Source organism: Syngnathus acus, chromosome 5 (genome assembly GCF_901709675.1).
Source record: "Syngnathus acus chromosome 5, fSynAcu1.2, whole genome shotgun sequence".
Lineage (NCBI taxonomy): Eukaryota > Metazoa > Chordata > Actinopteri > Syngnathiformes > Syngnathidae > Syngnathus > Syngnathus acus.
The window spans coordinates 245264-270741 of record NC_051091.1 but is presented as its reverse complement, the minus strand read 5'-3'; the positions used below and the strand labels follow the sequence as shown (position 1 = coordinate 270741).

The 25478-nt window shown below is 46.7% G+C and overlaps 5 protein-coding genes across 12 annotated transcripts in view; 3 read left to right on the top strand and 2 right to left on the bottom strand.

Annotated features, from left to right (window-relative positions):
* The first annotated feature begins 1230 nt into the window (after nucleotides 1-1230).
* Nucleotides 1231-24629, top strand: si:dkey-156n14.3 (zinc finger protein ZXDC). Of its 5 annotated transcripts, none has more exons than XM_037251473.1 (11): nucleotides 1231-3449; nucleotides 3627-3779; nucleotides 4168-4246; nucleotides 4325-4455; nucleotides 4600-4770; nucleotides 4841-5478; nucleotides 5654-5732; nucleotides 5826-5974; nucleotides 6143-6244; nucleotides 6400-6491; nucleotides 24597-24629. In XM_037251473.1, the coding sequence occupies exons 1-10, from the start codon at nucleotides 1463-1465 to the stop codon at nucleotides 6484-6486; spliced, it is 3576 nt and encodes a 1191-aa protein (XP_037107368.1). In that variant the 5' UTR covers nucleotides 1231-1462; the 3' UTR covers nucleotides 6487-6491; nucleotides 24597-24629. The 5 variants fall into 5 exon arrangements, 4 of the variants coding, with proteins under 4 accessions (XP_037107368.1, XP_037107369.1, XP_037107367.1 ...); XM_037251474.1 differs by having other exon boundaries at nucleotides 6400-6487; nucleotides 24597-24619; XM_037251472.1 differs by lacking the exon at nucleotides 24597-24629 and adding an exon at nucleotides 10368-10389 and having other exon boundaries at nucleotides 6400-6487.
* Nucleotides 7743-9645, top strand: pdrg1 (p53 and DNA-damage regulated 1). 2 transcript variants are annotated; one of them, XM_037251486.1, is made up of 6 exons: nucleotides 7743-8024; nucleotides 8255-8321; nucleotides 8406-8486; nucleotides 8762-8842; nucleotides 8970-9228; nucleotides 9421-9645. In XM_037251486.1, the coding sequence occupies exons 1-5, from the start codon at nucleotides 7941-7943 to the stop codon at nucleotides 9050-9052; spliced, it is 396 nt and encodes a 131-aa protein (XP_037107381.1). In that variant the 5' UTR covers nucleotides 7743-7940; the 3' UTR covers nucleotides 9053-9228; nucleotides 9421-9645. The 2 variants fall into 2 exon arrangements, with proteins under 2 accessions (XP_037107381.1, XP_037107380.1); XM_037251485.1 differs by having other exon boundaries at nucleotides 8255-8327; nucleotides 8409-8486.
* On the top strand, nucleotides 10496-17990 carry nucks1a (nuclear casein kinase and cyclin-dependent kinase substrate 1a). Its single transcript, XM_037251478.1, has 9 exons — nucleotides 10496-10609; nucleotides 10759-10866; nucleotides 13189-13238; nucleotides 13486-13579; nucleotides 13970-14016; nucleotides 14099-14245; nucleotides 14461-14622; nucleotides 16495-16644; nucleotides 16763-17990. Exons 2-9 carry the CDS (start codon nucleotides 10850-10852, stop codon nucleotides 17041-17043), a joined length of 948 nt encoding a protein of 315 aa, XP_037107373.1. The 5' UTR covers nucleotides 10496-10609; nucleotides 10759-10849; the 3' UTR covers nucleotides 17044-17990.
* Nucleotides 17087-25478, bottom strand: part of plxnb1b (plexin b1b) — a 28811-nt gene continuing 20419 nt past the window's right edge. Inside the window, exons 38-39 of one of the 2 annotated variants that reach the window (XM_037251468.1) lie at nucleotides 24272-25333; nucleotides 17087-17744 (exon numbers count right to left, since the gene is read on the bottom strand). In XM_037251468.1, coding sequence (XP_037107363.1) covers nucleotides 25229-25333 — 105 coding nt within the window. In that variant the 3' untranslated portion in view covers nucleotides 17087-17744; nucleotides 24272-25228. The remainder of the gene's footprint in view (nucleotides 17745-24271; nucleotides 25334-25478) is intronic. The other variant, XM_037251469.1, reaches the window with a different exon arrangement.
* cldn19 (claudin 19) lies at nucleotides 18325-22683 on the bottom strand. 2 transcript variants are annotated; one of them, XM_037251482.1, is made up of 6 exons: nucleotides 22505-22683; nucleotides 22053-22438; nucleotides 20586-20750; nucleotides 20333-20417; nucleotides 19774-19920; nucleotides 18325-18856 (listed from the first exon to the last, which is right to left on the bottom strand). In XM_037251482.1, the coding sequence occupies exons 2-6, from the start codon at nucleotides 22273-22275 to the stop codon at nucleotides 18820-18822; spliced, it is 657 nt and encodes a 218-aa protein (XP_037107377.1). In that variant the 5' UTR covers nucleotides 22276-22438; nucleotides 22505-22683; the 3' UTR covers nucleotides 18325-18819. The 2 variants fall into 2 exon arrangements, with proteins under 2 accessions (XP_037107377.1, XP_037107378.1); XM_037251483.1 differs by having other exon boundaries at nucleotides 22053-22683.

Genomic DNA, 25478 nt, shown 5'->3' with positions numbered 1-25478 from the left:
GACTGCTATCAAGGAAAGCAGATAACCAGGCGACATAAAGCTGTCAGAAGTGAATACAAAACACGGTGAATATTCTCCCCAAGATGTCTCTCAAAGTGCGCATGTCGACGTTTTCTCGGTCCGTCCGCACCCATGTCCAAACAACGTGACCTTTGTTAAAACATTGAGTTCAGACCGTTTATTTTAGTGATGTTTAATATTTAATCATTTTCAGAGCTTCGTAAGCGTCGTTTTTCCGTTGATCCGATTTGATCGCTAAGGTCACGCGGGAACTGTGGTCAAATGATTTTTTACTTTCCCACCAGCTATCAAGCTAACTCAATTTGTTCAAACTTGGAGTCATTACCTCTATTTTGTGTGACACAAATGGCTTTCAAATATCTATCTATCTATCTGGCACAAAATGTTGTGGAATAAAAGATAACATGACGGTTACTTTGTGGCTGTGCCCATTGACTATCTTTTGCCCAAAGGTCCAATGCAAGTTCAGTCAAAGACAACGGGGCCAGGCAGGCAGGCAGGCAGGCAGGCAGGCAGGCAGGCAGGCAGGCAGGCAGGCAGGCAGGCAGGCAGGCAGGCAGGCAGGCAGGCAGGCAGGCAGGCAGGCAGGCAGGCAGGCAGGCAGGCACTTGTCATTTCAGCTGTCAATAGACCCAGAGCCAAAGCTGATCACTCAAAATGCCTTGAATAGGAATGAATGAGAACTATTTACCACTGATACTGGTAAGAGAGAGAGAGAGAGAGCGAGCGAGCGAGCGAGAGCGATGATTCTCCAGCCCCTCGTCCATGGATAATGTCCCACAGAAACTGAGGGATGAAATAACTCTCTTAGTTATCTCAGCTCAATGGGTGGCCACTGCGTGTAGGCCTATTGGCATCGTGGAGGATGAAGGTCTGGCTGAAAGACTTAAGATAGCGTTCGGTGACTACAAATTGCCCTTTGGAGCCACCATTGCTACTCGTATTGAAGACTCGCGCGAAACGGAGCGGAGAAGGCTGGTGTAAAGGAGTCCTGAGAAAAGACGAAGGCAGTCGCAGCCATTTGTTTCCATTTCAAGTCGGGAATCGAAGCCACATTTCTTTCTACCAGACGAGATTCCCCTCGCGAGACACTCGTTCATCGCGATGTTTCGGTGTGTCGCAAAAGACTCGACTGAACATAGGAGCAATAGGAAGACCGGAAGTGCTCACACCGTACACAACACGTCCCCCCCCCCCCATCTTCGTTCCAATTCTCTACGCTAACACCACACCCTCACGACTTCTAAACATAAAACAGCCAGCATGGAGTATGACGGTTACAATTCACTAAAAGTGGAAGCGTTTCGAAGTAGAGCTGTTTTTGTGCCAACTTTGCCGGTGTCCTGTCCAAACGTAAACGACGGTCGAATTGTTGCCATTTTACTGCGAGATTTGACGAGGGCGGGTCTACGCTGCCAGTGAGTGCTACAGGGATACCAAGATGGAAATCCAGGGGCTTTGTGATGCCTATAACTTTCACTCGCAACATGGCGCTCCACACGCAGACACGGCGTCGGGGCCACTTTGTGTATCAATCTATCGTTTGCAATCCGCACAAGATGAAGCGGATCTCCAATTGGAACCGTCTGAATTTGAAATCAACAACGACGACGACACACCAAGGGCATCTCCGCTTCGCCTACTGGCGGAAAATGGTAGCGAGGTGGATTTTTCGCCAGTCAACAAGCTGCGCCTCGGCGACGAAAACAACATACACAACAGGCTACTTTGCAACGTGAGCACAGAGGAAGACGGCAAGAACCGGGGCATCGTGAGTACGTCGACTTTGGTCATTTCTGCTCGGAGAGCCGCCCAAGTCGAGGACGCGGATTCGACATTGCAAATGGCGCCGCCGCTTCCACCCCAAGGGGAAGAGGAACTCGAGCAGGAGGAGCAGCAGCAGGAGCAGCAGCAGCAGCAGCAACAGCAGCAGCAGCAGCAGCAGCAGCAGCTAACGTTACCATTTCCAGTTTTGCGGCATCAGCGTGGCAACGGAGCCTCCAAGCAGCCGTCACTGACAAGCCACAACCTCCCCGGGCTGGATAGAATCGCATCGAAGGAGAGCAACAACAACGCCCAAGAGCTCTATTTAGTTTTTAACGTTTATCAAGATGATTGGAACGGTGAGAGGGACAGACATCGACTAGGCTCCTCGTCTAAAATGTGGGACAACATGAAAAGGCTAGGATTGGAGTGCCCGAAAGCTACTCCCGTGGAGTTCGCAAACGCTAGTCATGGGCTTCTTTGCTCTTCCACCCAACATCCGGATGGGTCCGATTCTACACAAGTTGAGGATCATCTGACCAACGGCTCTTTAACAACCAAGGTCGGTACTAAAGCAACAGACGATTACCACACAGTGGAAGACGTTGTTTTGACCAACAAATATGGCGAGAAATTATGCGGTCAGCTGTGTACCGAAAACGGTGAAGGAAAGGCGTTGCGCGACTTTTCCTTTCAGGCTCGTAATGACGCTTTCATTTCCACAAGTTCGGACATTGTGGAAACCACCAAGGCCTCGCAGTTAATTTTGGATGACGTTGCCAATTCTGCCGCTCTCTCCTCAAATCCCGATTCCAACGGAACCTTTTCTGGAACCATTATGATCAACAATCAGACCATCGTGGTGAGCATCGAGAACGGAACGTTGACTCTAGCTGCCCCGTCTGACGGATATGTTCACAAAGAGGACGATTTGGTCAGCTTGAAGGAGCATTTAGGAATGAAAGGTCACGAAGATATTGTTCTTCTCAACTACGACGGTGGCACCAAAGCAATTGGGAAGATCAGTACGACGTTGGCAGTTTCCAGCCACCAGGAAGAGGGCAGGCCAGGCTTGTCCATAGGTGACTCTGTGACTATGGGCAACATAGCGTCTTCCCCCACCTCGAGTGCCGCTCTTCACTCCAGCTCTGTTGTCAAGCAGGAGGCCGCCCAAGTCTTGCGTGAAGAAGAAACCCAAAGCCATTTGGTTAGCATCACAAACAAAGACTCGAAATGCGGCAGCGGTGGAGTCCTTTTCCGGAGCAGCAGAGCCATGGCTGTTTCTTTTGCCTGCCCGCAAACGGGATGCTCGTGTACGTTTGACACGCGGCAAAAACTGAAGGTTCACCTCCTCAACCACGCCGAAGACCCACGGCCCTACCGATGCACGGCGGAAGGCTGCGGCTGGGCTTTTGCCACGTCCTACAAACTCAAGCGCCATCTTCAGTCCCATAACAAGCAACGGCCGCATACGTGTCACTTTGAAGGCTGCGGCCGCTGCTTCACCACCGTCTACAACCTTAAGGCTCATACCAAAGTCCACGAGCAGGACGACGCCTTCGTCTGCGAGATCTGCAACGAGAGGTTTCGCAGCGCCGCGCGTCTCGGCAATCACCAGAGGGTCCACTTTGAGCCGCAGAGGCCGCACAAGTGTGAATTCCCAGGTAGGGCGGGACAGACGGTATTATTTCAGAAAACATCTCAAATCGATGACGGGCGCCAAGTGCTTCAAACGGAGACTGAGAGCTTCGCGGTAGCCTGAAATGACCCACGTTTTAACGCCGACCTTATTTATCCATGTCTCATTGGTGACGCCACTTGTCCATTTCGACTTGTTTTAGGCTGCGAGAAAACGTTCATCACCTTCAGCGCTCTCTACTCACACAACCGCACTCACTTCAGAGAGACGGGCCATTTCACCTGCACCTACCCGGGATGTGCCAAGATGTACGACAAGGCCTGTCGCCTCAAGATCCATTTGCGAAGTCACACCGGTAAGTTGACGAGACGACTTGCTTGGCACGGTGGTGGATTATGGAGCGAATCGTAATGAAAGACATTGATTCCTGTCAGAGAATCAGTGGCAGCAGGTTGACTCTCGTGTCATTGAGCATAGATGTGCTGCATGTGTAGCTTAGGGGAGTGGGAACGGGAACTCCACCTCCCCTGGCTGCCTGGCTGGGTGGCTGCCTGCCTGCGTGCCTGCCTGCCTGCCTGCCTGCCTGCCTGCCTGCCTGCCTGACCGCCCGCCTGCCTGCCTGGCCGCCCGCCCGCCTGCCTGCCTGCCTGCCTGGCCGCCCGCCCGCCCGCCCGCCTGGCTGCGAGCGCACTCCCCCGACTGACTGCTAAACTCCATTCATTTCCTTCTTTGCCCCTTTGCAGGTGAGAGGCCTTTTGTTTGCGACTCCGAGGGCTGCGGCTGGTCCTTTACAAGTATGTCCAAATTGCTCCGTCACAAACGGTAAGTGGCTCTTCGCTGATGCACCCGTCCGTTCTTGCTGAAAACAAAAAGTCACAGACTCCACTCGTCCTTTAACAGCAAACACGACGACGATCGCCGCTTCGTCTGCACCGAAGAAGGCTGCGGGAAATCGTTTACCCGAGCGGAGCACCTCAAAGGTCACACCATCACGCATCTCGGCACCAAGCCCTTCCAGTGCCACGCAGAAGGTATTGTACAGATTGCATCAGCCAAATATGAATGTTTTCAGGGCAGTTCAGTAAGTAAGTATGCATACACGTTAGGGGCGTAACGGTTCACCATGTAAGTTTCAGTTTTGTACACGTTTCATTTCGGTCTTTGCTCTCTTTCAGGTTGTCATGCAAAATTTTCAGCTCGCAGCAGCCTCTACATCCACACCAAAAAACATAAGGAGGACGCCGGCACCCTCAGGACTCGATGTCCCGTGTCGAACTGCTCCAAGCACTTCTCCTCCCGCAGCACTCTTAAGAGTCACATGCTGAGACAGCATCAGCTCAGCCCTGGTCAGTAAACATGCTTTTCCTTGTGAATTTCTTCGTGAGGAGTTTTAACCCTAACCCTTTTCTATCGTAGATGTTCTGAGCCAGATGGAGAGCACGCCCACTCTGACCCCCAGCAGCGAGCTCATTAGCCCCACTCCAGTAACAGTTCCCGGGTCGAGTCTTCCTGGAAGCGAGCAGCTGACTAACTTGGACCTGAGCTCACTTTTCTCGAACGTGTCGTCCGCGAGCACCAGCACGTCTCCTGCCAGCATTGGTGTCGGTGGGAGCCACTCCAATTCCAGCGGCACTTTCACGATGGACCTCTCCCTGGTCACTTCAGGCATCCTCGCGATCGAACCGTCCGCAGTCGGCGCGGCTCTGGCCGTATCGAACGGCACTGCGGCCAGGCCCGCGGACCCTCTCGGTATTGAAATGGGTCCTCGTCGCAGTTTGGGCGGCACGGCGGGGGGTGACGTTCTACCCCCTCAGGGCACCCTCAATCTGGACGCCGTACAGAGTGTCACGCCGGAGGCCCTCGGCGCGCTCACGTCTCTCGCCGTCCGGGCTCCCGGTTCCCTTAGCGAGCAGCCGCTCGGCTCCTCCGGTGCCCTCGGGATGGAAGCTGCGGCCTCCTTGGCGGTTGCCCCCGTTTCAGAACTGTTGGCCTCACCTACGAAGCCGGCGGAGGCGGGTGGCCACCGAGGGCTCGGGACTCTTAGTTGTGTCCAGGTACTTACGAACTGAAGTCGTGTTGTCTGAAGAAAAAGAGGAAAAAAAGATTGATTTGTTCATGAACGGAGGAGGTGTTACTGTCCACATTTTTAGCCTGTGGTCTAAGATGCATTTAGCAGAGAAACAATACAGCTTTGCTTGTAACTAAAGCAAAATTCTTTTCTTTTGCCAGAATGGCGGCTCGGCAAGGACAGACTACAGAGCTATTCAGCTGGCCAAGAGGAGGAAGCAGATTTGCCCTTCGCTCTCTGGTAACGCAGAGCATCTATGGCGACCATGTGAAGCCACGCCATCGAATGGGGCTTTTGCAAAAACATCAAGCGACTTCATCTCGCTCTATTCAGGGGACTCTGGAGCAAGTCAGAGAAAAGCAAAAGGAGCCAAATCCACTCCATCCAGTGGCCGCTACGGTGAAGGAGGAGCCGCAGCGTCTTTTGGAGGCCTTCATCTGCGCGACTCGAGTGCGCAGTTTGTCCAAATTCAGCTACTCCAGGTGAGATTGCAAGTCCCAATGCAGCGTGCTAGAAGCATGGCAGCGGGGAAGACACTCTTTCACTCAATCCGTTTGAAAGTGCCCGCTCAAGCTGTCATTTGGATATAGCCAACAGAGCCCAGCCCGCCTGCTGATTTTTCCCCATCCACTTCTGAAACCTTTGTTCAGGATGAGCCGGGTAGCGATGGAGATCTAGCTTTTCAGCTCACCTCCCAGCCGTCCGCCTCTCACTCTCAGCTCACCGTTGACCTTCCAGTCAACATTTTGCAGGTATGTTGTTTTACAAAGCTTTTCTTGAATAGTCACATCGCAATTGCCATTTTTTGGATCCCATCCTATTTGTGTTGCAGAAAACGGGAGGCCGGGTTGTTTGTGTTTGCTCTTGGCTTAGCTTTGATACAAACGTGTTGATTTTTTCCTCACAGGAAACCACAGTAAGCACAGAAGAAAACAGTGGCTCTGATGACTCGCAATTCACTGAAAGCACAATCAACCTTCAAGACCTAGAGTGACTGACTGGCTGACCGGCTGACCGACTGACTGAGCACACCATTCCTTCCACGCCACTATACAGTGTTTTCCTAAAAACGACAGCCAAGTTTGACTAGTAATCTTTTCTATATCTGACTTGCGTCGACTGGGACCGTACCGATCCAGCCATTGGTTTCTCGCTGTCGTTCGTGTGGACAGGAAAGCTCAAGCTTCATTGCGTAGCAGCACAGGGTGCCGCCAAAAGACTGACATGGTGACAGTGGAAAGTGGCAATTCAAATTCTTTTTTTTTTTTCCAACCCAAGTGCATTCAAATAGAGCCCTGCAAACGCGGACGTTTTCTCGATGTTTACATCATGGCGTCTTTGCCTTAGTTTTGCAATGCTTTGCATGTCACTTTGCTCTTTACATTCTGTCTTACTCCTGACACCATGCACATTCTCCGAATTTTCCACAACTTGCGTTTTCGGATATGTGAACTTACATGAGGCAGTAGTAAGATCATGTGTGTGAAAATGTATTGGCATGTGTTAAGGTTCTGTAGACTATGTTGATTTGGCGTCTCTTGAGCTATTATTCAATGGCACAGACTAATAAAACAATCCGAAGCATTGTTGTCGTTTTGTCGTCAAAATGCCCCGGATTTTCCACTTTTGGAGATGTAGAACACCTCCGAAAAACTCCCATCAAACCAGCAGGAGGTTATTGGAAGCCAACCTGCCATTGCTGAATCAAGATTGAGCCACAGGAACGGATGCGGGAACTGCAGCGACAACTTTCTTAGCAGTTTTTGTCCAGCAAATGAACATAGAAATGCAATATGTTTGAATGTTGACTGTGTCTTACCTAGCAAACTTGCATTGATAAATCCACCAGGCCATGCTCTAATATCAGGTAGTGATTTTTCTGTCAAAATGTATTTCATCCGATGGGCTAAAAATGAGATGTTACCAGCCGAGGCATTACATTGCTGCAAGTTATAGATTGAAGACACGCAGGACGAGTTGGAATGAAGCTTTATTAACTATGGCAATGACAAACACACGCTTTCACACTTTAATCATTTCCATGTAGCAAAATTAGAAATGACTACTAATAATTGTAAAACTATAATTCTTTGTAAAACGAATTTACCTAAAAAGTTGTACACTAAACTGTTTTCTGTTCATTTGAAGTCCTAAAGATATGGTTTGCTGTTTTTTTGTGCTCGTTTTTTTTTTAAATAAAGATTTGTGTTTAAAAAAAAAAAAAAAAAAGCCAAACGTTTGTATTTCCTCCTTCCTCTGTTGACGCTTGGCTGGGCTCGCTGCAAAGATCCGCAATGGTGCTAACGAACAGAGCAGCAATGATCTCCAAGGTTTCAATCAAGAAATGAGATTGACTAGCTTTTCCAAGGTGAGGCTTTGAATCGCGCCGCCGCGGACGTTGTGCTCGCTCGCTCGCTCGCTCGCCGATTGCTGAGTTGCCAAACTGCAATGGATTGGGAATCTCAGCGTGTCGTGGACTATTTGACAGAGGTTGAGGAGGCAGCGGAACAAGTTCTGACCACCAAACAACAGGTAAATGCCTTGTCACGTGCCGTGCGCGTTCAACTAAACAACGGCAACAACAATCGGGGTCAGTCGCGCGCGTTGCATTCTGGGATGCTAGTTCTGGTTGTTGACACAAGTCGCGGTGTTACTTGAAGTTAAGAAGCACGTCGTGAAACTGACAGTTCATTCAATCCAAGTAGTTCTTCTTGTCACACGCAACAAGTCTGTGATCTCTTCAGTGTGTGTTTGCATCTCAGATTATTGACCTGGATATGAAGAGAAACGGAAACAGAGAAGCACTGAATGCACTGAAAAAGATGTGTTCAGCAGGTTGGTGATCCCGTCCGTGATTTCAAAGTTCATGAGCGATGTATTGGCAATGACTCACTCGTTCCCGTCCGTCACTTGCAGAAAAAGTGAAGGTTTGCTTTGGAAATACTACGTTCATCAAATTGCCCAAGTCCACGGCCAAAGAAATGATTCAGAAAGGTAACATCAAATTGAGGCTGACCACGCGCCGTGACGTGTACTATTCTGTCAATTCAACTGACTGTCAACGTCTTAGAAGAGTTTCAATAAGAATGAAACTATTGTCGTGCTAAAGCATTCATTCGTTTTGAAAACATATCGTGACACTTGCAATTCAAATGGCACACCATGCCAGGCGCCAACTTTCCATTTCAACGGCGCAGGAAAAGAAAAACCTTGCATGTGGAACTTGCTGCTGTTCATTTTGGACTGCCATTCGGATTGCTTGTGTGTAGATCAGGACCAGTTGGACAGTGAACTAAATCACCTCCGCCAAGGACTGAAAGCAAATGTCAATCATCTAAATAAGACGCAAGGTAAGAAAAGCATATCCAATTTCGTCTACCACAACGTGTTGAAATACAGCATACACCACCACAAAGTGGCAAGTTTCTAGGGACGGAAATGAGCAATGACGCTCTTGTTTCCTCGATCTTTTTGCAGGAAAGCCTGAGCTGAGAGGCTACAACCTGTTACCACTGTCCACTGAAGAAATGAAACCCATGAAGAGTGTCTTCAAGCTGTGACGTCACATCTTGCACAGGTTTCATGTGTGCAGGTGTATTTTGAAGCCATCCGGATTTCTGATTTTTGCTTCTGTTGATCAACTAAAGTGGTCCATCCAGTCATCCAGTTCTACCATCCCAGCTGATTTCGGGGAGGAGGCAAGGGGCACCCACAACTAGTTTCCAGCCGATTGCAGGTGGCACCTAGACAAACAGCCCCGAGGCGAGGGACACCCACAACTAGTTTCCAGCCGATTGCAGGTGGCACCTAGACAAACAGCCCCGAGGCGAGGGACACCCACAACTAGTTTCCAGCCGATTGCAGGTGGCACCTAGACAAACAGCCCCGAGGCGAGGGACACCCACAACTAGTTTCCAGCCGATTGCAGGTGGCACCTAGACAAACAGCCATTCGCACTCCCAATCATTTGGAGCGCTCAGTCGGCCTACTTTGCACGTGTGCGTGTTTTTGGAAGCACGTGCGAGCTCCACGCAGGAAGGCCAGAGCCCCGGCCGGACCTCTGAACTGTGAGTCGGACATGCCGCCGTTGCTGACTCTTGAATCGTTGACGTGGCTAATGTTGTCTTTGTTCCTGTAATAAACACTGGGAAACGAACAGCAAGTGTTCTCTTTTGGCTCCACGCATGCAAATGGATGTGCCCCAAACAGCTGTCATCGCTCCCTCCCTTTGCCCTGCGCTACGTGACATGCCGCGTGCCTCTTTGGAAGATGTCGAGGACCACCTGACAACGCACCTCTGCCGGTGGAGAGCGGGGGCTATTCGTCTGGGACTGCTTCCGTAGCCGCCGCCGCCGCCGCCGACTCCAACCTACGCTGAATTGCAAAAAAGAACAAACAATTGCAAACAAAAGAATGAAAACATCCAATCCAACTGCAAATCTGTAACCCATTTCCTGAAGCCAGAGAATCAATCATAACAGATGGGATCAAATCCAACCCACCTTGTGCGAGCGAGTCTGTCTTTCATTGCGTTGGTGGGTGCCATCAACGTCCTTCATTGGAAGAAAAAGTCGTTTGGTGTTACTTTGATTTTAGTCACATGTTCTATTTTGTGTAGGTGTTTTGAAATTTGCCGTCATGTAGTCAGTGATGTTCTCAGGTGTTGCGCAGGTGCCAATGCTGGAAGTTGGGCAGGATGACAGGACCTATAAGTGCTGTGCATCATTAGGGTCAACAATACCTTACGGTTCCATCATGTACTACATCTATGGCATATGTCCGTTTGACGGATACTTTGGAATGTGATCGTTTCTTTTTTTACATTCTTCAACCTCGGAGCGTGTTGGTTTTCTCGAATTCCGCTGGGCGGGCGGGCGAGCGAGCGAGCGAGCGAGCGGACAAGTCAATGAATCAGCAGGCAGCGCAGCCCTCCAATGAAAAAGGGTAATTGTTGATTCAAATCAGCCAATAGAAGCGGCGAGTGGCCGCGCTTCTCCTTTCAATAGCCAGTATAGGTGGGCGGTTATTCGCCAGGACCCGCCTACCTTGAATTTACGTTTGGTTGCACGCAGTATGCAATTTCACTTTGTTTTATTCAACGTTTAGCGTGACGGAAGGTAAACATTGATCCATTTGTAGGGATAGTCGTACTATACTTGTGAGTTCAAGCGCTTCCTCTGATTTGGGTATCTGTGCTTTTTTTTTTTTTTTCTTCTTCTTTCTCCACGCTCGCTCGCTCGCTCGCCCGCCTGCCTTGCTATTTCAGCAGAGCGGATTCTACAGTCGATTTTCGCTTCTCCTGCTTTTTCTTCTCCCACTGGAAGTCACCATTTCAACGTTTACGCTGTTCCGGCATAATGTCAAGACCAGTAAGGTAGGTAGGTATGTCTGTGTGTGCCCCCAAACCGGCAACGGCAGCCAGACGTAGCTCTCTCTCGCACCGTAGTTGCACGCCTCCGCCCGCCATATTGTCTTTAAGGAGGCGGCTGCGAGCGAATGCTTTTCGTGGTGGAGGGGGGGAAAAATGTAGGCATGAATGTGGTGTGCTTCACTTCTTACGCGCGCACGCTAGTCAAGCAAGTATCCCAGTGACATTGGGGCGGATGGATGTTTTGCCCCGATTGCTTTCATTTGCATCGTTGATGACTATGTAGGCCTTGCGTCAGAAAGTCCGAAACATTTGTTTGTTGAAGGCCTGATCCTTGCTACAATACCGATGCTTCCAAGCACCCATGGAGGCTCAGCGTTGGAGGCTCCGTGTTGGAGGCTCTGTGTTGCCCTTTTTTTTTTTTTCTCTCTCTCTCTCTCACGCTCTCTCTCCCTCCCTCCCTCCCTCCCTCTCCCTCCCCAATAGACATTCAACTGCAAGCTTTGCCAGCTTTTTACTATGAAGGAAGGAAAATATAACCGTGCCAGCTGTGCGGGCATACGAATGGACTGAAATGGATGATTAGACTGACATAAATGAGAGATGCAATGGCGTGAAATGGGCTTTATTTTCATATGATTTTGCTGGTGGGGCCTGACTCAAGTGGCTCCCTCTAGCATAGCGCGTTGTGAAATTAAAAACATTGAAAGGACTTCTACTGTTCGTTTTGGTAGAAATGATGATTTTTCTCCAGAAGGAGGGCATTTTTGACCTCCTAAGCTAAGCATCCATGAAAACTCTCCAAACTTTGGACACTCTCACTCGTAGGGCCTGGTGAAAAGGTCGATACGTATTTTAAAGCAAAATGGCTCTACAGCGCTACCTCGAGTGCAAACAAACAACAACAATCCTAGTACGTTTGACCCGAGACCTACAAAAATTGGCAGGCACATGTTGCACCCTGGGATGTACAAAAAAGTCGATTGGAGCCTTAGTCTAAAATGAACAGGTAGCGAGCTATGAATTTTTGACGATCATTTTGGCCTGAGGTTTTGCACCCTTGTCCTAGGACGAGATGATTCACCTGATTGACTTCAAACTTTTGTTGTACCGTCTTAAGACCTGCGACAACAACTAGCAAACATTTGAAATATTAGATGATGGGTGCAGTGCATCAAATCTTGTGTTTTATATCTCCAACACACATGAGAAAATATACCTACCAAAATTTTCTCTTGGAGACATTTGCATCACAGGAAGTCCGCCATTTTGATTTTTGATTTATTTATTTTTTCAAATAGCCCCCATTTTTGGCCTTTTATAGAGTTGCGCTCTCCGTTTCACCAAGATCTACCAAAATTGAGACGTGTAACCGCTCAAGACTGAGAAAAAGTCTCTGGAGTTGAAAAGTTGGCCATTTTCTATTTCCTTTCAGAATTGACCTAACATTTGGCTTCTTATTAAGACACGTTTTATCAAAGTAGCTTTTGTGGCCTTCTCAGACCACACGACTTTTTTGCCGTTCACGACTGTCGGACTACAAGATAAATATTGTTGTTTGTCTTGGAGCGGCTTCACGTCACCCTCCCTCCCTCCCTCCCTCCATCCATCCATCCATCCATCGGCACAGGTCCACTGGCAGCTGTCAATCATGTCAACTGAGGCATTACGTGCACGTGTCTTTTTCTCTTCTTCCTAGATAGTGGAGAAAGGGCAGTGTCGTCTGGCTTGCTCGCAAGAAGAGACAATGATAACGTGAATAACGTGCAGCTCTTCACCCACCTTGTTTCATAACACGGAACGAGCTTGTCAGCAGCGACTGAGTGTAGCTTGGAACTTGCACCAAGAGAGGGGACACTGCTAATAAACAGCTGATTCACAATAACACGGGAATTCAAATGCGCTCGCCTTGAATTTTTCGACACGTCCGGGAGATCTTTTCCTTTCGTCTTACGGCATCTTTTGCATCCAGGTATTTGAGGAGAAGATGATTTGAAGGACTCGTTTTAATCACACCCGTCCGTCCCCGAGTATCAAGATAGAATTTGTAAAAAATAGATTTCATGTTTATAGAAATAAACTCAGGTTTTTGTGAAAGCCACAAGTTTAAGCTCTCAAATGTTTTTGGAATGATGTTTCTATTTGCTCCAGTGTGAGCTGGTATTTTTGTATTGACAGAGTATTCTTTTTTTTTTCTTAAATGACTTCCTATAAAACATTTCCTTCTCCTATGCTATTGTACAGGGAGGGCTCCATTTCAATGAAACAAGGCGCTTGTGAAAAGTTGTGGAGCGAGTAAATCATTTTCTTCTCCTTCTGTCCTTACAGGAACAGAAAAGTGGTGAACTACTCGCAATTCAACGAGTCTGACGATGCAGGTAAGAGATTTCACTTTTTTGTCTCTTCCCACTCGGATTCTTCATGGGTGGGGCTTTCAGATCATATATGGAAAATGCAACGTTGTCATCCATCCAAGTCATTTCATTCTCAGGGCATTCATAATAATGAAGTAGTCCAAGTGTGATCAAATAATAGAGAGGCAAAACGTCAGCTACGTTGGAAGGGAGAAAACAAGTCGTAAATGGATGGATGGTCTATTTACGTGGCTAGTGTTGTTCTGTGTAGATGAAGAGTACGGTGACTCTAATCCCAAGAAGGTGCGTAGTGCGGCACCCCGTGAGCTGAAGCACAAGAGCTCCAAGAATTCACAAGATGAAAGGTAAGGACACCCAAATGGAGCCTTTTACACATCAGTCACTCAACAAAAGAAGCTGCTTGCTGTATGGCCGGCCAGATAGCAGACAAAACACTGTGGAATAGGATTTTAAGATCGGTCCCAATTAGCCGTTATTTTTGCAACAATCTCCCATGGCCGCAAAGGGATTTTGATAGCTAAGGAAAATAATGCTTGGCACAAAGTGTGGCTACTAATTTTAGGTGGCAAAAATGAGACCATAGCAAAAAATACTGGTACTTTTAGAAAAAAAAAAGAAACTAATCAATGGTAGCTCTCTGGTTGTATTCAAATACATGCCATTTCCAAACTCCCATCTATGTCTTGATTCAATTTTTTTGTTTGTTCTGTTCTTTTCCTGATTCTTGGTTTCAGTGAGGACTCTGAGGACAAACTCTCCAAATCCAAAAATGATTCTGCTGGTAAGTCCACGACTTGTGCTCATCTTAATGATTTGCAAAGCGCTCGCTAACAAACTGGACGTGGACTTCCTTGGTCTTCCAGATGACTTTGGTAGTGACGACGAAGAAAATGACTTTGGCGAGGAAGAAGATGGAGGAAGCGATTATGAAGAAAAGAAAATCAAAAGAGGCAAGAAACCCAAGATTGAGAAGCCTAGCAGAAGGACGCCAAAAAGAAAACGTGACACAGGTAATGTGTTGTGTGGCAAAATGTGTCAACGGTGTGAAATCCAAGAATATTTACTTTGATTCGGGTAAACTTGGAGGATTTGGGAAATAAAAACAATGGCTCGAAATTATTGATTCTCAATGTAGCTATTGATGAAATTTGTCACCTCCAAATTCATTGATTGCATTTCAACCTTTCTTATTTGCATTGCAAATATTTTGGTGTGACGTTTGCAGATTGCAGCGACGACGATGACGACGACGACAAGGAGCTCAGCCGAAAGCGAACGGTACGTCAGGCCGCTTCCAAGGCTGTGTCCAAACAAAGAGAGATCCTTCTGGGCGACGGAGGCAGTGAGGACGAAGAACACGAAGACCAAGAGGAACCCTACCTTGATCGTAAGTACATCAAGACAAAACCTTTGAAATGTGTGAAGATGAACATGAAATGTGGGGGGGGGGGGGGGGGGAAATGATTCAAGTAGTTTTGAAGTGCCGCCCACTGTTAAATAACACTATTGACATCATCATAAGTGTTCTAAGGGTTGGACTCTCTTCCACTCACTCACTCACTCACTCACTCACTCACTCACTCACTCTGGAGTTGCCACTGATTGGCGCAGAGCAGGTGCGGACATACATACATACATCCATCCATACATCCATCCATACATACATACATGCATCCATACTATTGCCGCCTGTACATTGGGCTTGACACAATGAGGACATTCTCACCGCCGTCTCCCAATGAGACAGCGTGGCGCAAAATAGAACGTTGATGCCAAAGCCTTTATTTCTGATATGGGTACCATGGTGGACAAACACCATGCGTGCGGCGGTATGGTGAGCTATGGCCGCACGCTGAAGCGGCAACACCTTTTCCGGCCGCTTGATTTTCCTCAAACGGACAGCCGCCGGGCACCTCCAACCCGCTACAACCGCAAGTGCCGCGACGACCTGCTTTGCTTCGTCTGACATTGTTTCATCCAGATGAGGATTTCAGGAGATGGAAATAATCATCTCACAGGAGACCGACCTCCAGCAGTTGGACCCAAGGTATTTTAATGAAAAGAATACATCTAAATCACACGGGGATGGGTTCAATGCAGAGGACAAATTTCACCACACCCAGATGTGCGTGCGTGCGTGTGCGTGCGTGCGTGCGTGCGTGCGTGCGTGCGTGCGTGCGTGCGTGTGTGTGTGTGTGTGTGTGTGTGAGACGATGATCATTGGGACTTTTGGGACGTTCATCTGTATACATTTGAGCCGTGCCCTTCTCAGCTCGACAGGGCCCAAAAAGTAGCCACTGCCACTCATTCTGACCACCTGCAACTGCCTCTGTTTTCATTGGCAGTTAGATATTATCATTCAAAGAATTGTTTTTTATTTGACATGGGTTTTCTCTGTTGTTCTCTTTCAGAGTTGCGCGTGGCCTTATTGTTTGGAAACGGGCTTGGCAGTCTAGGATGAAATACCACATCGGAGTTGCTGTTAGCGTCTGGAAACCGGAGTTGTGCAGAGATCTGTCAACTTCTCCAAGTCATGGAAATGAACGACAATTGTCCAAACGATAGCAGAGATGCAATCCTCAATCGTTATGGCCTTTGTTGACTTAGACACACAAATGAGCACATGTTAGTCATTTGGAAGGTTGAACTTATCTAGCAACGCATTTGAACAAAATAAATGTGTATCGCTGAAACGGCCTCATTTGCTCGCCTCTTAATCGTATCACTGACGGACGGGCTCCACTGACCCAAACATTGCAAATGTTTGTAAATGTCTTTGTTGAGTTCCCGCTCGCTCATCTAGCGCTCGTTTTGTCATCCAATGCACACTTGTAATCTTGTGCTTCAATTCAACTTAACAAGAGTTGAATGAAGTCCGAATGAGTGAAATCAGCTTCACCATTTCCATGTGCTACTTGGCATTGGACACTTTTGCAAACTATCTTCACAGTCGTGTTGCATTCAAGTGACCTGCAGAAGCTGCAAATTGCATACATTGAAGAAAGAAGAGAAAAACCCCACCCACCCAAAGCAATAAACAGAAGTGAATCAAAGTCCTTGTATCCAGCAAGCCTACCTACCAAAGAGTACAGCGATTTGCTTTTTCCTTCCTTTTCTGCTCCTATTTTGCAAATGAGCTCTTTGCAGCTATGTCAGCACATGGATTGCTCCCACCCACCCAAAAGAGTTTTGGGATGTTCCAAGTGGCATTTATGGAGCGTGACCCATTTGCCAAGTGACACCATGTCTCTTTTTGCAGCTGATGAATCTGGCAGCGATGAGGACTTTACGGTGGAAGATGACGACGACAGCGACTACGGTCAATCCAAAAAGAGAAGCAAGAAGGTTATTCGACGAGGCCGAATGGACAAGGAGAAGAAATCTCCCAAACCCAGATTAAAGGCTACAGGTAAGGAAGGACAATGGTTGTTTTTGAGCCCTTCCTGCCTGGCCAACACTGTCAAAACGGGCTGGGCTGCTCGGTCGGTCGTCCAATGCGCTAACAGTTGTTGTCGCTGCCTTTGTAGTCAACCCTAGCCCCATGAAAGTTAAGGGCAAAGGCCACACCACCACCAAGGCTTTGGAAAAGAGTTCACCCAAAGAGGAGGAAGATGATCCTGAGAGTCCCTTGGAGGAGGAAGAGGGGGAAGCTGAGAAGAAAGAATCCTCCCCTGCCCCCAAGATGACAAAGAAAGGTGCCGGAGAGGAGGAGGAGGAGCAGCAGCAGGAGGAGGAGGAGGAAGAGGAGGAGGAGGAAGAGGAGGAGGAAGGTGGCTCGGAGGAGGAAGCCCCCTCTGGGGAAGACTAGATCATTTCTCATACGCTTTTCATGGTTCAGTTTGGTTTTTTTGTCCTCTTGGTGGCCTGGATACATGGTTTGGACTAGATGTGCTTGACTTCTGTTTTATTCCCCCCTCTCTCGACTCACCTCGAGCATGGATCACAGCCGACCCGTACCATCGTCTGATATCCCACGTGAGCCATTCTTTTGACCTTCCCTCCCTCCCTCCTTCCTTCCTTCCTTCCTTCCTTCCTTCCTTCCTTCCTTCCAACAGGAAAACATTCTGACGCTTCTGAAACAAATCTACCGATATTTGTTTGTGGTTCCTCGATAATCCGTCCTGCGTACGCAACAGATTTCATTCTTTTTTCTTTTTTTTTCCCCTCCTTGAAATGCAAGTCTCGTTCTTTTCCTGGCAGTTGCTGTGAGGCGCTAAATTTCCAGACATGTTCCTTTTAACAAAAAACCGTTTCATTTTACCATTGCTACATTGGTAAATGTATCGCCGGGTTGTCTTTTATTGTCGTCTTTTATTTTGTGCTTTGCGGGTGGAGCGGTAAACCGAGAGAATAAAAGAAAATAAAGTTTGCAATTTTGGAAAGGATTCATTTGGTTGAATGTACTTCATCGATCACTGTGATAGGTCTGCTGTTTCATAAGGCATTCTTCATTCACTTTTAATAGGCCAGCATGTGTTCATGCCCAATTTTCTATTTCCAATTGCCTACCTTCATTCATGGTTGCTTCTGCTTCAAGGTTTCTAACCATGCACAATCTCTGCAGTCTCACTGTAGCCATTTAATCATTTATACCATGCAGGCACCACCTAGTTTATTTTATTTTATTTTGAAAGAATGCATCTTTTCTTCCTCAAATTTGTGGATGATCTTTTTTGTTCATTGTATTAGTTCTATATTATTTTTTTTAATGTTTGTTTTTTAAGAAACGAAATAAAGTATCTTGATTGAAAATCTTTTCTGCCTGTCCAATCCAATCATTCACCTCATTTTGAGTGTGATTAAAAGTTTCAATTTAAAATACAGTACAGTGTGAGCTTTGATTCCGATAAGTTAAGGAAAGCCACTGTGGGAAATGCGATTGCAGCTTTTGCGAGACAGAATGTCGCAAAGGACACGGCAAATAGGTTGCCCGCCCGCTGACGAGAAATAACAAGCGGGCCGGGCCCTCCCTCGCAGCCCTGCCTGCCATGTGAAGCCGCTTGCACAAAAGTGATATCTGGTGGCCAATATGCTTGTTGATCTTGAAGGAGAAGCGTTGGCAATGTCAGTTAGAAGACAAAAGAAGGCATTGGTGGGCTGAGCTAATCCACTTTATTGTGAAAGAAACAGGCCTATAATCAGGTGATACGTCATGTTTTTCTTTCACCAAACGTGAGGCACTGAGGCAGGACAGGTAGGTGACAACTGTTATTCTGTCATTGATTATTTGTTAACACATTGAAACAAAAGATAAACATTCCAATCTATCCGGGGGGTGGGACAGACAGACAGGCAGGCAGGCAGCCACGCAGGCAAACGAAACCATACAGAGAGAGAGAGCGAGGCATGATCCTGTATGCTTGCCATCCCAAAACATATGATTGGCTCAAATTGGCTTTTGTTTTCATTTAAATGGAGAATAATAAGGTTCCAACAAAGCAGATTTGGTCATGTCATGATATCACAATTGAAAAGTAATAACAACTTCAATATTATTCTGTCAAATACTGTATGTGAGTCAAAGGCGACAGGAAAAAGAAGAAAGAGTAGTCGGGCAGTCGGAAAATTCTTGATAAAAAGCAGATCAGTCAGGGAAACTAGTTTCACTCAACAACTCTGCCCTGAATTAGAGAGAAGAAGTAAGAGAAGAATAGTATTAAAAGACAGAAGTGGAGACAATCTATCAAAAGTGCCTGTGATGGATGAACAATCCAATCTATGTACTAAGTAGAGGTGAATCGGAAAGCTTGAAACCCTATTGTGTCCTATGTCTTGTCACCGTGGGATAGTGAGAACGTCATTTCGATTTCTTTGTGTGTCTTGGCATGTGAAGAAATTGACAATAAAGCAGACTTTGACTTTTGATATGATATCAGGTCGGTTATATGGTAAAAAAAAGCGTTCAATTCTTCAACTAGAAAAAGAACAAACATTTCAAACAGGTGACTTGAGCTTTGAATTGGAGCTATTGAATATTTCCGGCCATCATCTGCCATCATTTTGTACTTGCGCTTTTCTGGCCTAAAGAAAGAAAGCCGAGGCAGAAATGGGCTGCCTGAAGTCTTGAACAAATCTTGCGGAGCCGTGATTTTTTAGTGACTGGGTTTTAGTCAAGCCGTAAAGAATGTTGCTAAAAGAAGAGTTTCATGTTTCAAAAGTGTTTCAAAATACAATCAAGTGTTTCAAAGACTATTATAAACGTCTCGTGCGGATATCGTAAAAAGATTGACTCCACATTGCGGATTTTCACCAATTGTCAGCAATCAACGAGGGATCGCTGTAATTGGATTTTGTTTAAGTCCACCGTTCTATAATTACCTAGTCATACTTGTGCTTGGATTCAGATAAACACGACGAAACACATTTTCGACCTGTCGATCGCCTGCAAACACATGAGCCTTTGGTGTACCTGCTGGATTAGCTTATTCTCAGAAGGACTTTGACGTTTTAGTGCTGGATATTTAGTGTGGAGTTTGTAAATTGTTGTCTGTAATCTTCCGTAGCAAACTTTGTTTTGATGGCTAAGGGTTACACATACTCCCGAGCTGTGGAAGGCTGCGATTGGCGGTAATACTGCTGGCCGTGCAAGTCCTCTTTGGAGCAGGAACAACACAGCAAGGAGCCCCCGAGAATAGTCAGACTTGCTGCTGCCCAGCCCACAAAGAGGGCTGAGCCAAACTCATACCTGCGCAGGAAAGAAGGAAAGAAGGAAAGAAGGAAAGAAAGAAAGACAGAAAGAAAGAAAGAAAGAAAGACAGAAAGAAAGAAAGAAAGAAAGAAAGAAAGAAAGAAAGAAAGAAAGAAAGAAAGAAAGAAAGAAAGAAAGAAGGAAAGAAGGAAAGAAGGAAAGAAAGAAAGGCCTTTAAATATGTAGAGTGACTTCCACCCATAGAACAAAAAGAAAGAAAGAAAACATTTGGAAAACACAATACAACAAACCAAAACAAAATACAACACAACGCAGGTCTTGGGCTGAATTGATTAGGCTTTTGAACGACGACTCGCTAAATACTCAGATTTCAGCACGGCTAAAAACATTAAGAACCACTTGAAGATTGATAGAGTTCAAAGTAGATGAGGGAATCTTTGAAACATACCTGGCATTGGCTGGGGTATTTGGGTTGAAGAACTGATAAGACACCTGCGTTGCATACCAGGAAACGGAAACCAATGTACACAGACCTGTGAGAAGAGAAGGGAAAAGCTTGAGAACCATCCATCCATCCATCCATCCGTCCATCCCTCCCTCCCTCCCTCCACCCATCCAGTTCATTCAAATAGCTACCAAATGTATAGTATTCCATCCCGTTTGTTGAAAATGCTCGAAATGTCCAAAGCATCAAGTTGTACCTGCTAGAAGGAAGAGAGCCCCTCCAGTCACTGCGATGCGCGTCTTGACGGCCGGGTTATTGTCTCCCACCTTTGTGCACTTCATCCCAACCACACTGATGATGATGCCGATTAGGCCCAGCAGTACCGCCACCACCATGAGGGCACGGCATGTCTGGATGTGGACTGAAGACAGGGGGGACAAGATTAAGCATCATTTCAAGTCATTCAATGTCAAAGAGAGCACAACAAGTACGCTGTTTGACCATACGAGCGCTTTTGCACCCTCAAAAACAATGTCCTTCCTTCACACAAGGGCCTACACGCCGCACATAACTCAGTGGGGGGAAGGAACATATTTCCACATCATTTACTGGCATGCGCACATGAAGAAGTGAACTTGAGGGTGTCACGGTTGTTTTATTATGTGTAGGTTGTCATGCTGTCTGTCTGTCTGTCTGTCTGTGTGTGTGTGTGTGTGTGTGTGTGTGTGTGTGTGGGTGTGTGTGTGTGTGTGTGTACTCGCCCCTCCCTTCCTGTGTCTACTCTCAATCGATGTACTAATCACAGTCACCTGCCTCTCTCTCGCTCTCTCTCTCTCTCTCTCTCTCTCTCGTTACCTGTCGAGTATTTAAGGCCTGTCTGCGTGTCACAACCTTGTCGGATTGTTTCTCGTCGGTCCTGTCTTTGCCTCGGTGGGTTTCTGTTTGCCGTCCGTCCCTGTCTGTCTGTCAGTCAGTCCTGTTGGTGTTTTGCGATGCTGTGAAATGAGTTTGCCACTTCCTGTCTGTTTTGCCTTCATGCTCCATTCCAATTCCCTTTTCCCTCAATAAAGCGAGCCGGTCCAAGCTGCATTTGCTCGCCCTGCTCCATTGCCATCCGTGGCAGAGGGCGGTGTGGTGAACATTAGCAACGTACGTGCTCTATTCCATTGTGTTTTGACTCATGAGTGCTCCGCTTCCAACAGTACACTTTGGAGATGGCTCAAAAGTTCTTTGTGTGCGCGTGTTTGTTTGAAGGAGTGAATCGTCGCTTGTGTTTGCCTAAACACAGCCCATATTCATTCAGAAAGACAATCCAACTTTCTTCAGAGTATTCAGCAGTGGGTAGCAAGTGGAGTTTTCACCACAGTGCTCGCTCTAAAACCATGTGGATTTGTATATCGATGATAATGATATGCTAAAAATATTGGTCCAAGTCTTTGTTTGCACTTGAACATGCAATGTGAGGGAGGGAGGGATTCAATGTCACAACTCACTTCATTCTTTCCATATTGACAACGTGTAAACATTGATCTGGAAAAAGGATCGGACTTGTGTGATCACGTCCCTACAAAACGGTGACGACAAAGAGTAGACCAGAGCGCAAGATAGATATACGTAGCAATCTCATTTCATAAGTTGTTGTTGTTTTGTTCAATCCATTCAATGAAGGTTGTGCGTTAACTCGCCAGGCGCATGACGTTAGTAAAGCAGGTACTGTACTCACTGTCAAGCGAGAGCATGGAGTCAAAGATCTTGCATTGGACCTGCCCTGTGCTCTGAGAGGCGCAACTCATCCACAGCCCCTCGTACAGACCCACGGCGGTGATGATGGCATCGCCCACGTACGACGATTGCTTCCACTGGGGCAAAGCTGTGGTGGAGATGATGCCCATCCAGCCGCCCAAGGCGAGGAAGTAACCCAAGAGCTGGAGACCCAGGTTTGCCATCCTTCTCCAAACTTGTGCAAGGCTTGATCTCTGTCGCTGGCGGACAATCCGATGTGGCTTTCTTCTTTTCTATCTGGCACCTTTTGATCGGAGCTCCGTCTGTCCCAGTCTAAACAACTCCGATATGGAGAATCACATTGAAAGAGTTGCAAAAATGTCTCTCCTGTTGGGGGCGAGAGTGGAGAAATTTCACAGGCAAAATCAAACGGAACCGAGTCTTTTGAGTTACCTGTTTTTCCAGACAGTATCCTATCGAAAATGTCCTTTGCGTGCAAAGTTTGGTTCTTTCTGCTGCTCACTCCTCAAGTCCTCACTTCCAGGCTCAAGTGCCACAGTGCAGGCTGGATGGATGGATGGATGAAAGGTTTTGAAGAAAGAGGGGGAAACTGGGCTGAGTGGAAGAACTGGCTCGTGGTGGTCAGACAGTCACGCCTACAGGGAGGGCACCGATAGGAGGAGGAACAAACGACGACGTCGTTCAACTTTCAAAATTGGATGAAACATAAGAAGTGGCAAGCAGGCCCCAGCAAGGCAAATCCCCAAACAAAGAAGGAAATTGGGTTGAATGGAATGACGTGGCATTCCATTTCAATTGAAAGCAAACTTCAATCCCTGCTGACCTTTGATTTCAAAGCGAGCAACCGATGTGCTGTAAGTGATAATAAGTGATAATCTTCGAGACTTAGACAAACTTTATTGTCATTTTGTAAACACTGGGTGCACACAAAACGAAATGACGTTGCATACGGCTTCCAACAATGTAGTGATATTGCGGCTGAATAAAAAGTGACATTCTATATAAAAATATGAAATAAGATAAGTACAAAGTGCAGCAGTGATAAAGTATGTAAACAGTGCAGGAAACAAAACAGTATTTACAAAGTGATATATGATGAGATGATTACATTTGCCGTCCGTCTGAGGCAAGCCAGATCTTCTACAGTGGCTCCCGACAAAAATGACTTTGACAGCCCTCTTGTGTCAAGCCCCATTATGTGGCTGTCGTCACAATGTTGCCGGTACGATGACGAGTGTTCACATCGTTTCATTTCATATCAACAATGGGACGGGAGATTCTCAAGCTTCCAAATCAAAACATCATCCAAATATCTTGCAGCTCTTGTCCGTCCGTCTAAACAGCGCTAGCTGTGCCAATCGCAGAATACTTGCCTATTGTCTGCTGTACTCAGAGCCGTGCGCATCTTTCTCCCACTCGCTTTTCACAAACAATGGGCAAAGCACAAACACACACAAAGTGCTCACTGTTTTTCCAACTAAACCAGCGTGGAAGACACAATGAAACGACTTCAAGCGACACGCACGCACGCACGCACACCCACACACAAGCATGTCTTGAAAGAAAAGCACAGCCAGCAGAAAAATTAAGTATATTTTATTACTTCAGCATCTCTACAAATTTCAACTTGCTCTCAATTAACAGATTCAATCACTACAGTAACATTTAAAAGATTATGTACAACGATATGAACAGACAAAATTAGAAACAGCTTTAGAATTGCTCCTTGCAGAGCCTGCTCTACATATCCAAATTTAGTTGGCATCATTACCAATCCCAATGGAAACAGACTTTATTATTATTATTTAAACAGAACATGAAGCATTGGCCACTTCTGCAAATCACCTGGTGGCTCTTGGTCTCTTTGAACGCTTTTGAAAACCAATGCGGATTAGACGCTGCATCTAGTGCTACTTCATTATTGCTATGCCTTCAACACAGAACACATGTCAACGTTTAGAAGGGCGGCCGGGCGGGAAAGAGCCATCCAGGCCGGCCGGCACTCGTCTCACCTTTGTTGTTATGGTTAATAAAGACATTACCGAAGGGTCGCCACTTCAAAGTGGCCCGATCGAAAGCAAAATAGATTGCGAAGATGGAGACCAAACAACGAGCAGCGAGCGCCGTGGATACGTAAGCTTCTATTCAAAACCTTCCATCTAATATACGCACACTCTGTCACAAAATGGCACATAGTACCTACCTACCGACCGACCGACCGACCGACCGAGACGTACTCTTGCTCAGCTTCAGCGGCACAAAGTGAAAAACATGAGAAAAAAGAAGATTATTTCATCCACATTAGCTCAATGAGAAGAAATGAAATGAAAATATGACAGGATTTCAAATGACAACACAAGATAAATGAAGAAAGAGCAGTAGATTTGTTTGTTTCAATTTCGGTCCAAGTGACCTGTGCGCTTGAACAAAACCTTTTTGAATCAGTAGCCCCAAAATGTGTCAAAGAAACTCAATGACACATTTATGTCGTATGTTGTAAGTACAGTACCTTAAACCATTCATTCGAGCGAGCGAGCGAGCGAGCAGGCTTCATTCCCGCTCGCTCTCTGGTACAAAAACAAAAGACATTTGAAATGAATAGTATGACACTATGTTGTCGGCATCAAAGCTGGCGCGCTGAAATAAAAGCGTGTCTCGTCTTGTCAGGTTGAGGTAGAAAGCACTCGGGCAAGCGCACAGCTAATTGGCTCTTGGGAATGTAGCTTGTGACACCCAAAATAATCAGAAGGAGGAAAGAAGGGCTTTTCTACAGCTACTTTGCTGACTGGGATCGATCACCTAAAGAGTACACCATGAATGACAACAAGACAAAAAACAACAACAACAACAACCGGGACACACGTGTTAAGCAAACCCAAACGCACGCACGCACGCACACGCACTAAAAGAAATGTACCATACAGCAGTGACAAGCTCTTCTAATGAATTCATTTAGCATGACAGCAGGTCTGAATTGTGTCCATTATATATGCCCCGGGTTTATTTTTGCAGGGAGGGAATTGTCCGATTCTTACAAAATGGGGGAGTCGATTGAAAACCTCTTGCCACTTTTGCGTCATCCGTTGAGTCGTAAGAAAGACTCTTCAGCGTTCCTTTCAGTTCAAGCGGCAAGGTAGCACTGCTAGGAGCTTCCCGTCACAAGTCTGTAACCTTGTTCTCCACGTCGGCAGCAATCTGCTGTAGCCTGTAGCCGAGCTGCATCTTCTGGGCTGTGCTGTCCTCTTCCAGTGCAGTGATTATCTGGGGGAGAAAGGGCGTTGTAAATTTGGAACTAAAAACTTCTAGCCACCTCATTCCCAGGGTCCGAACAAATGTGGGAGCAACTTCCCATAAGTCAAACGATTGTATGCGTTTTGGCCGAGAAGGATTGCTAGGATTGATGATA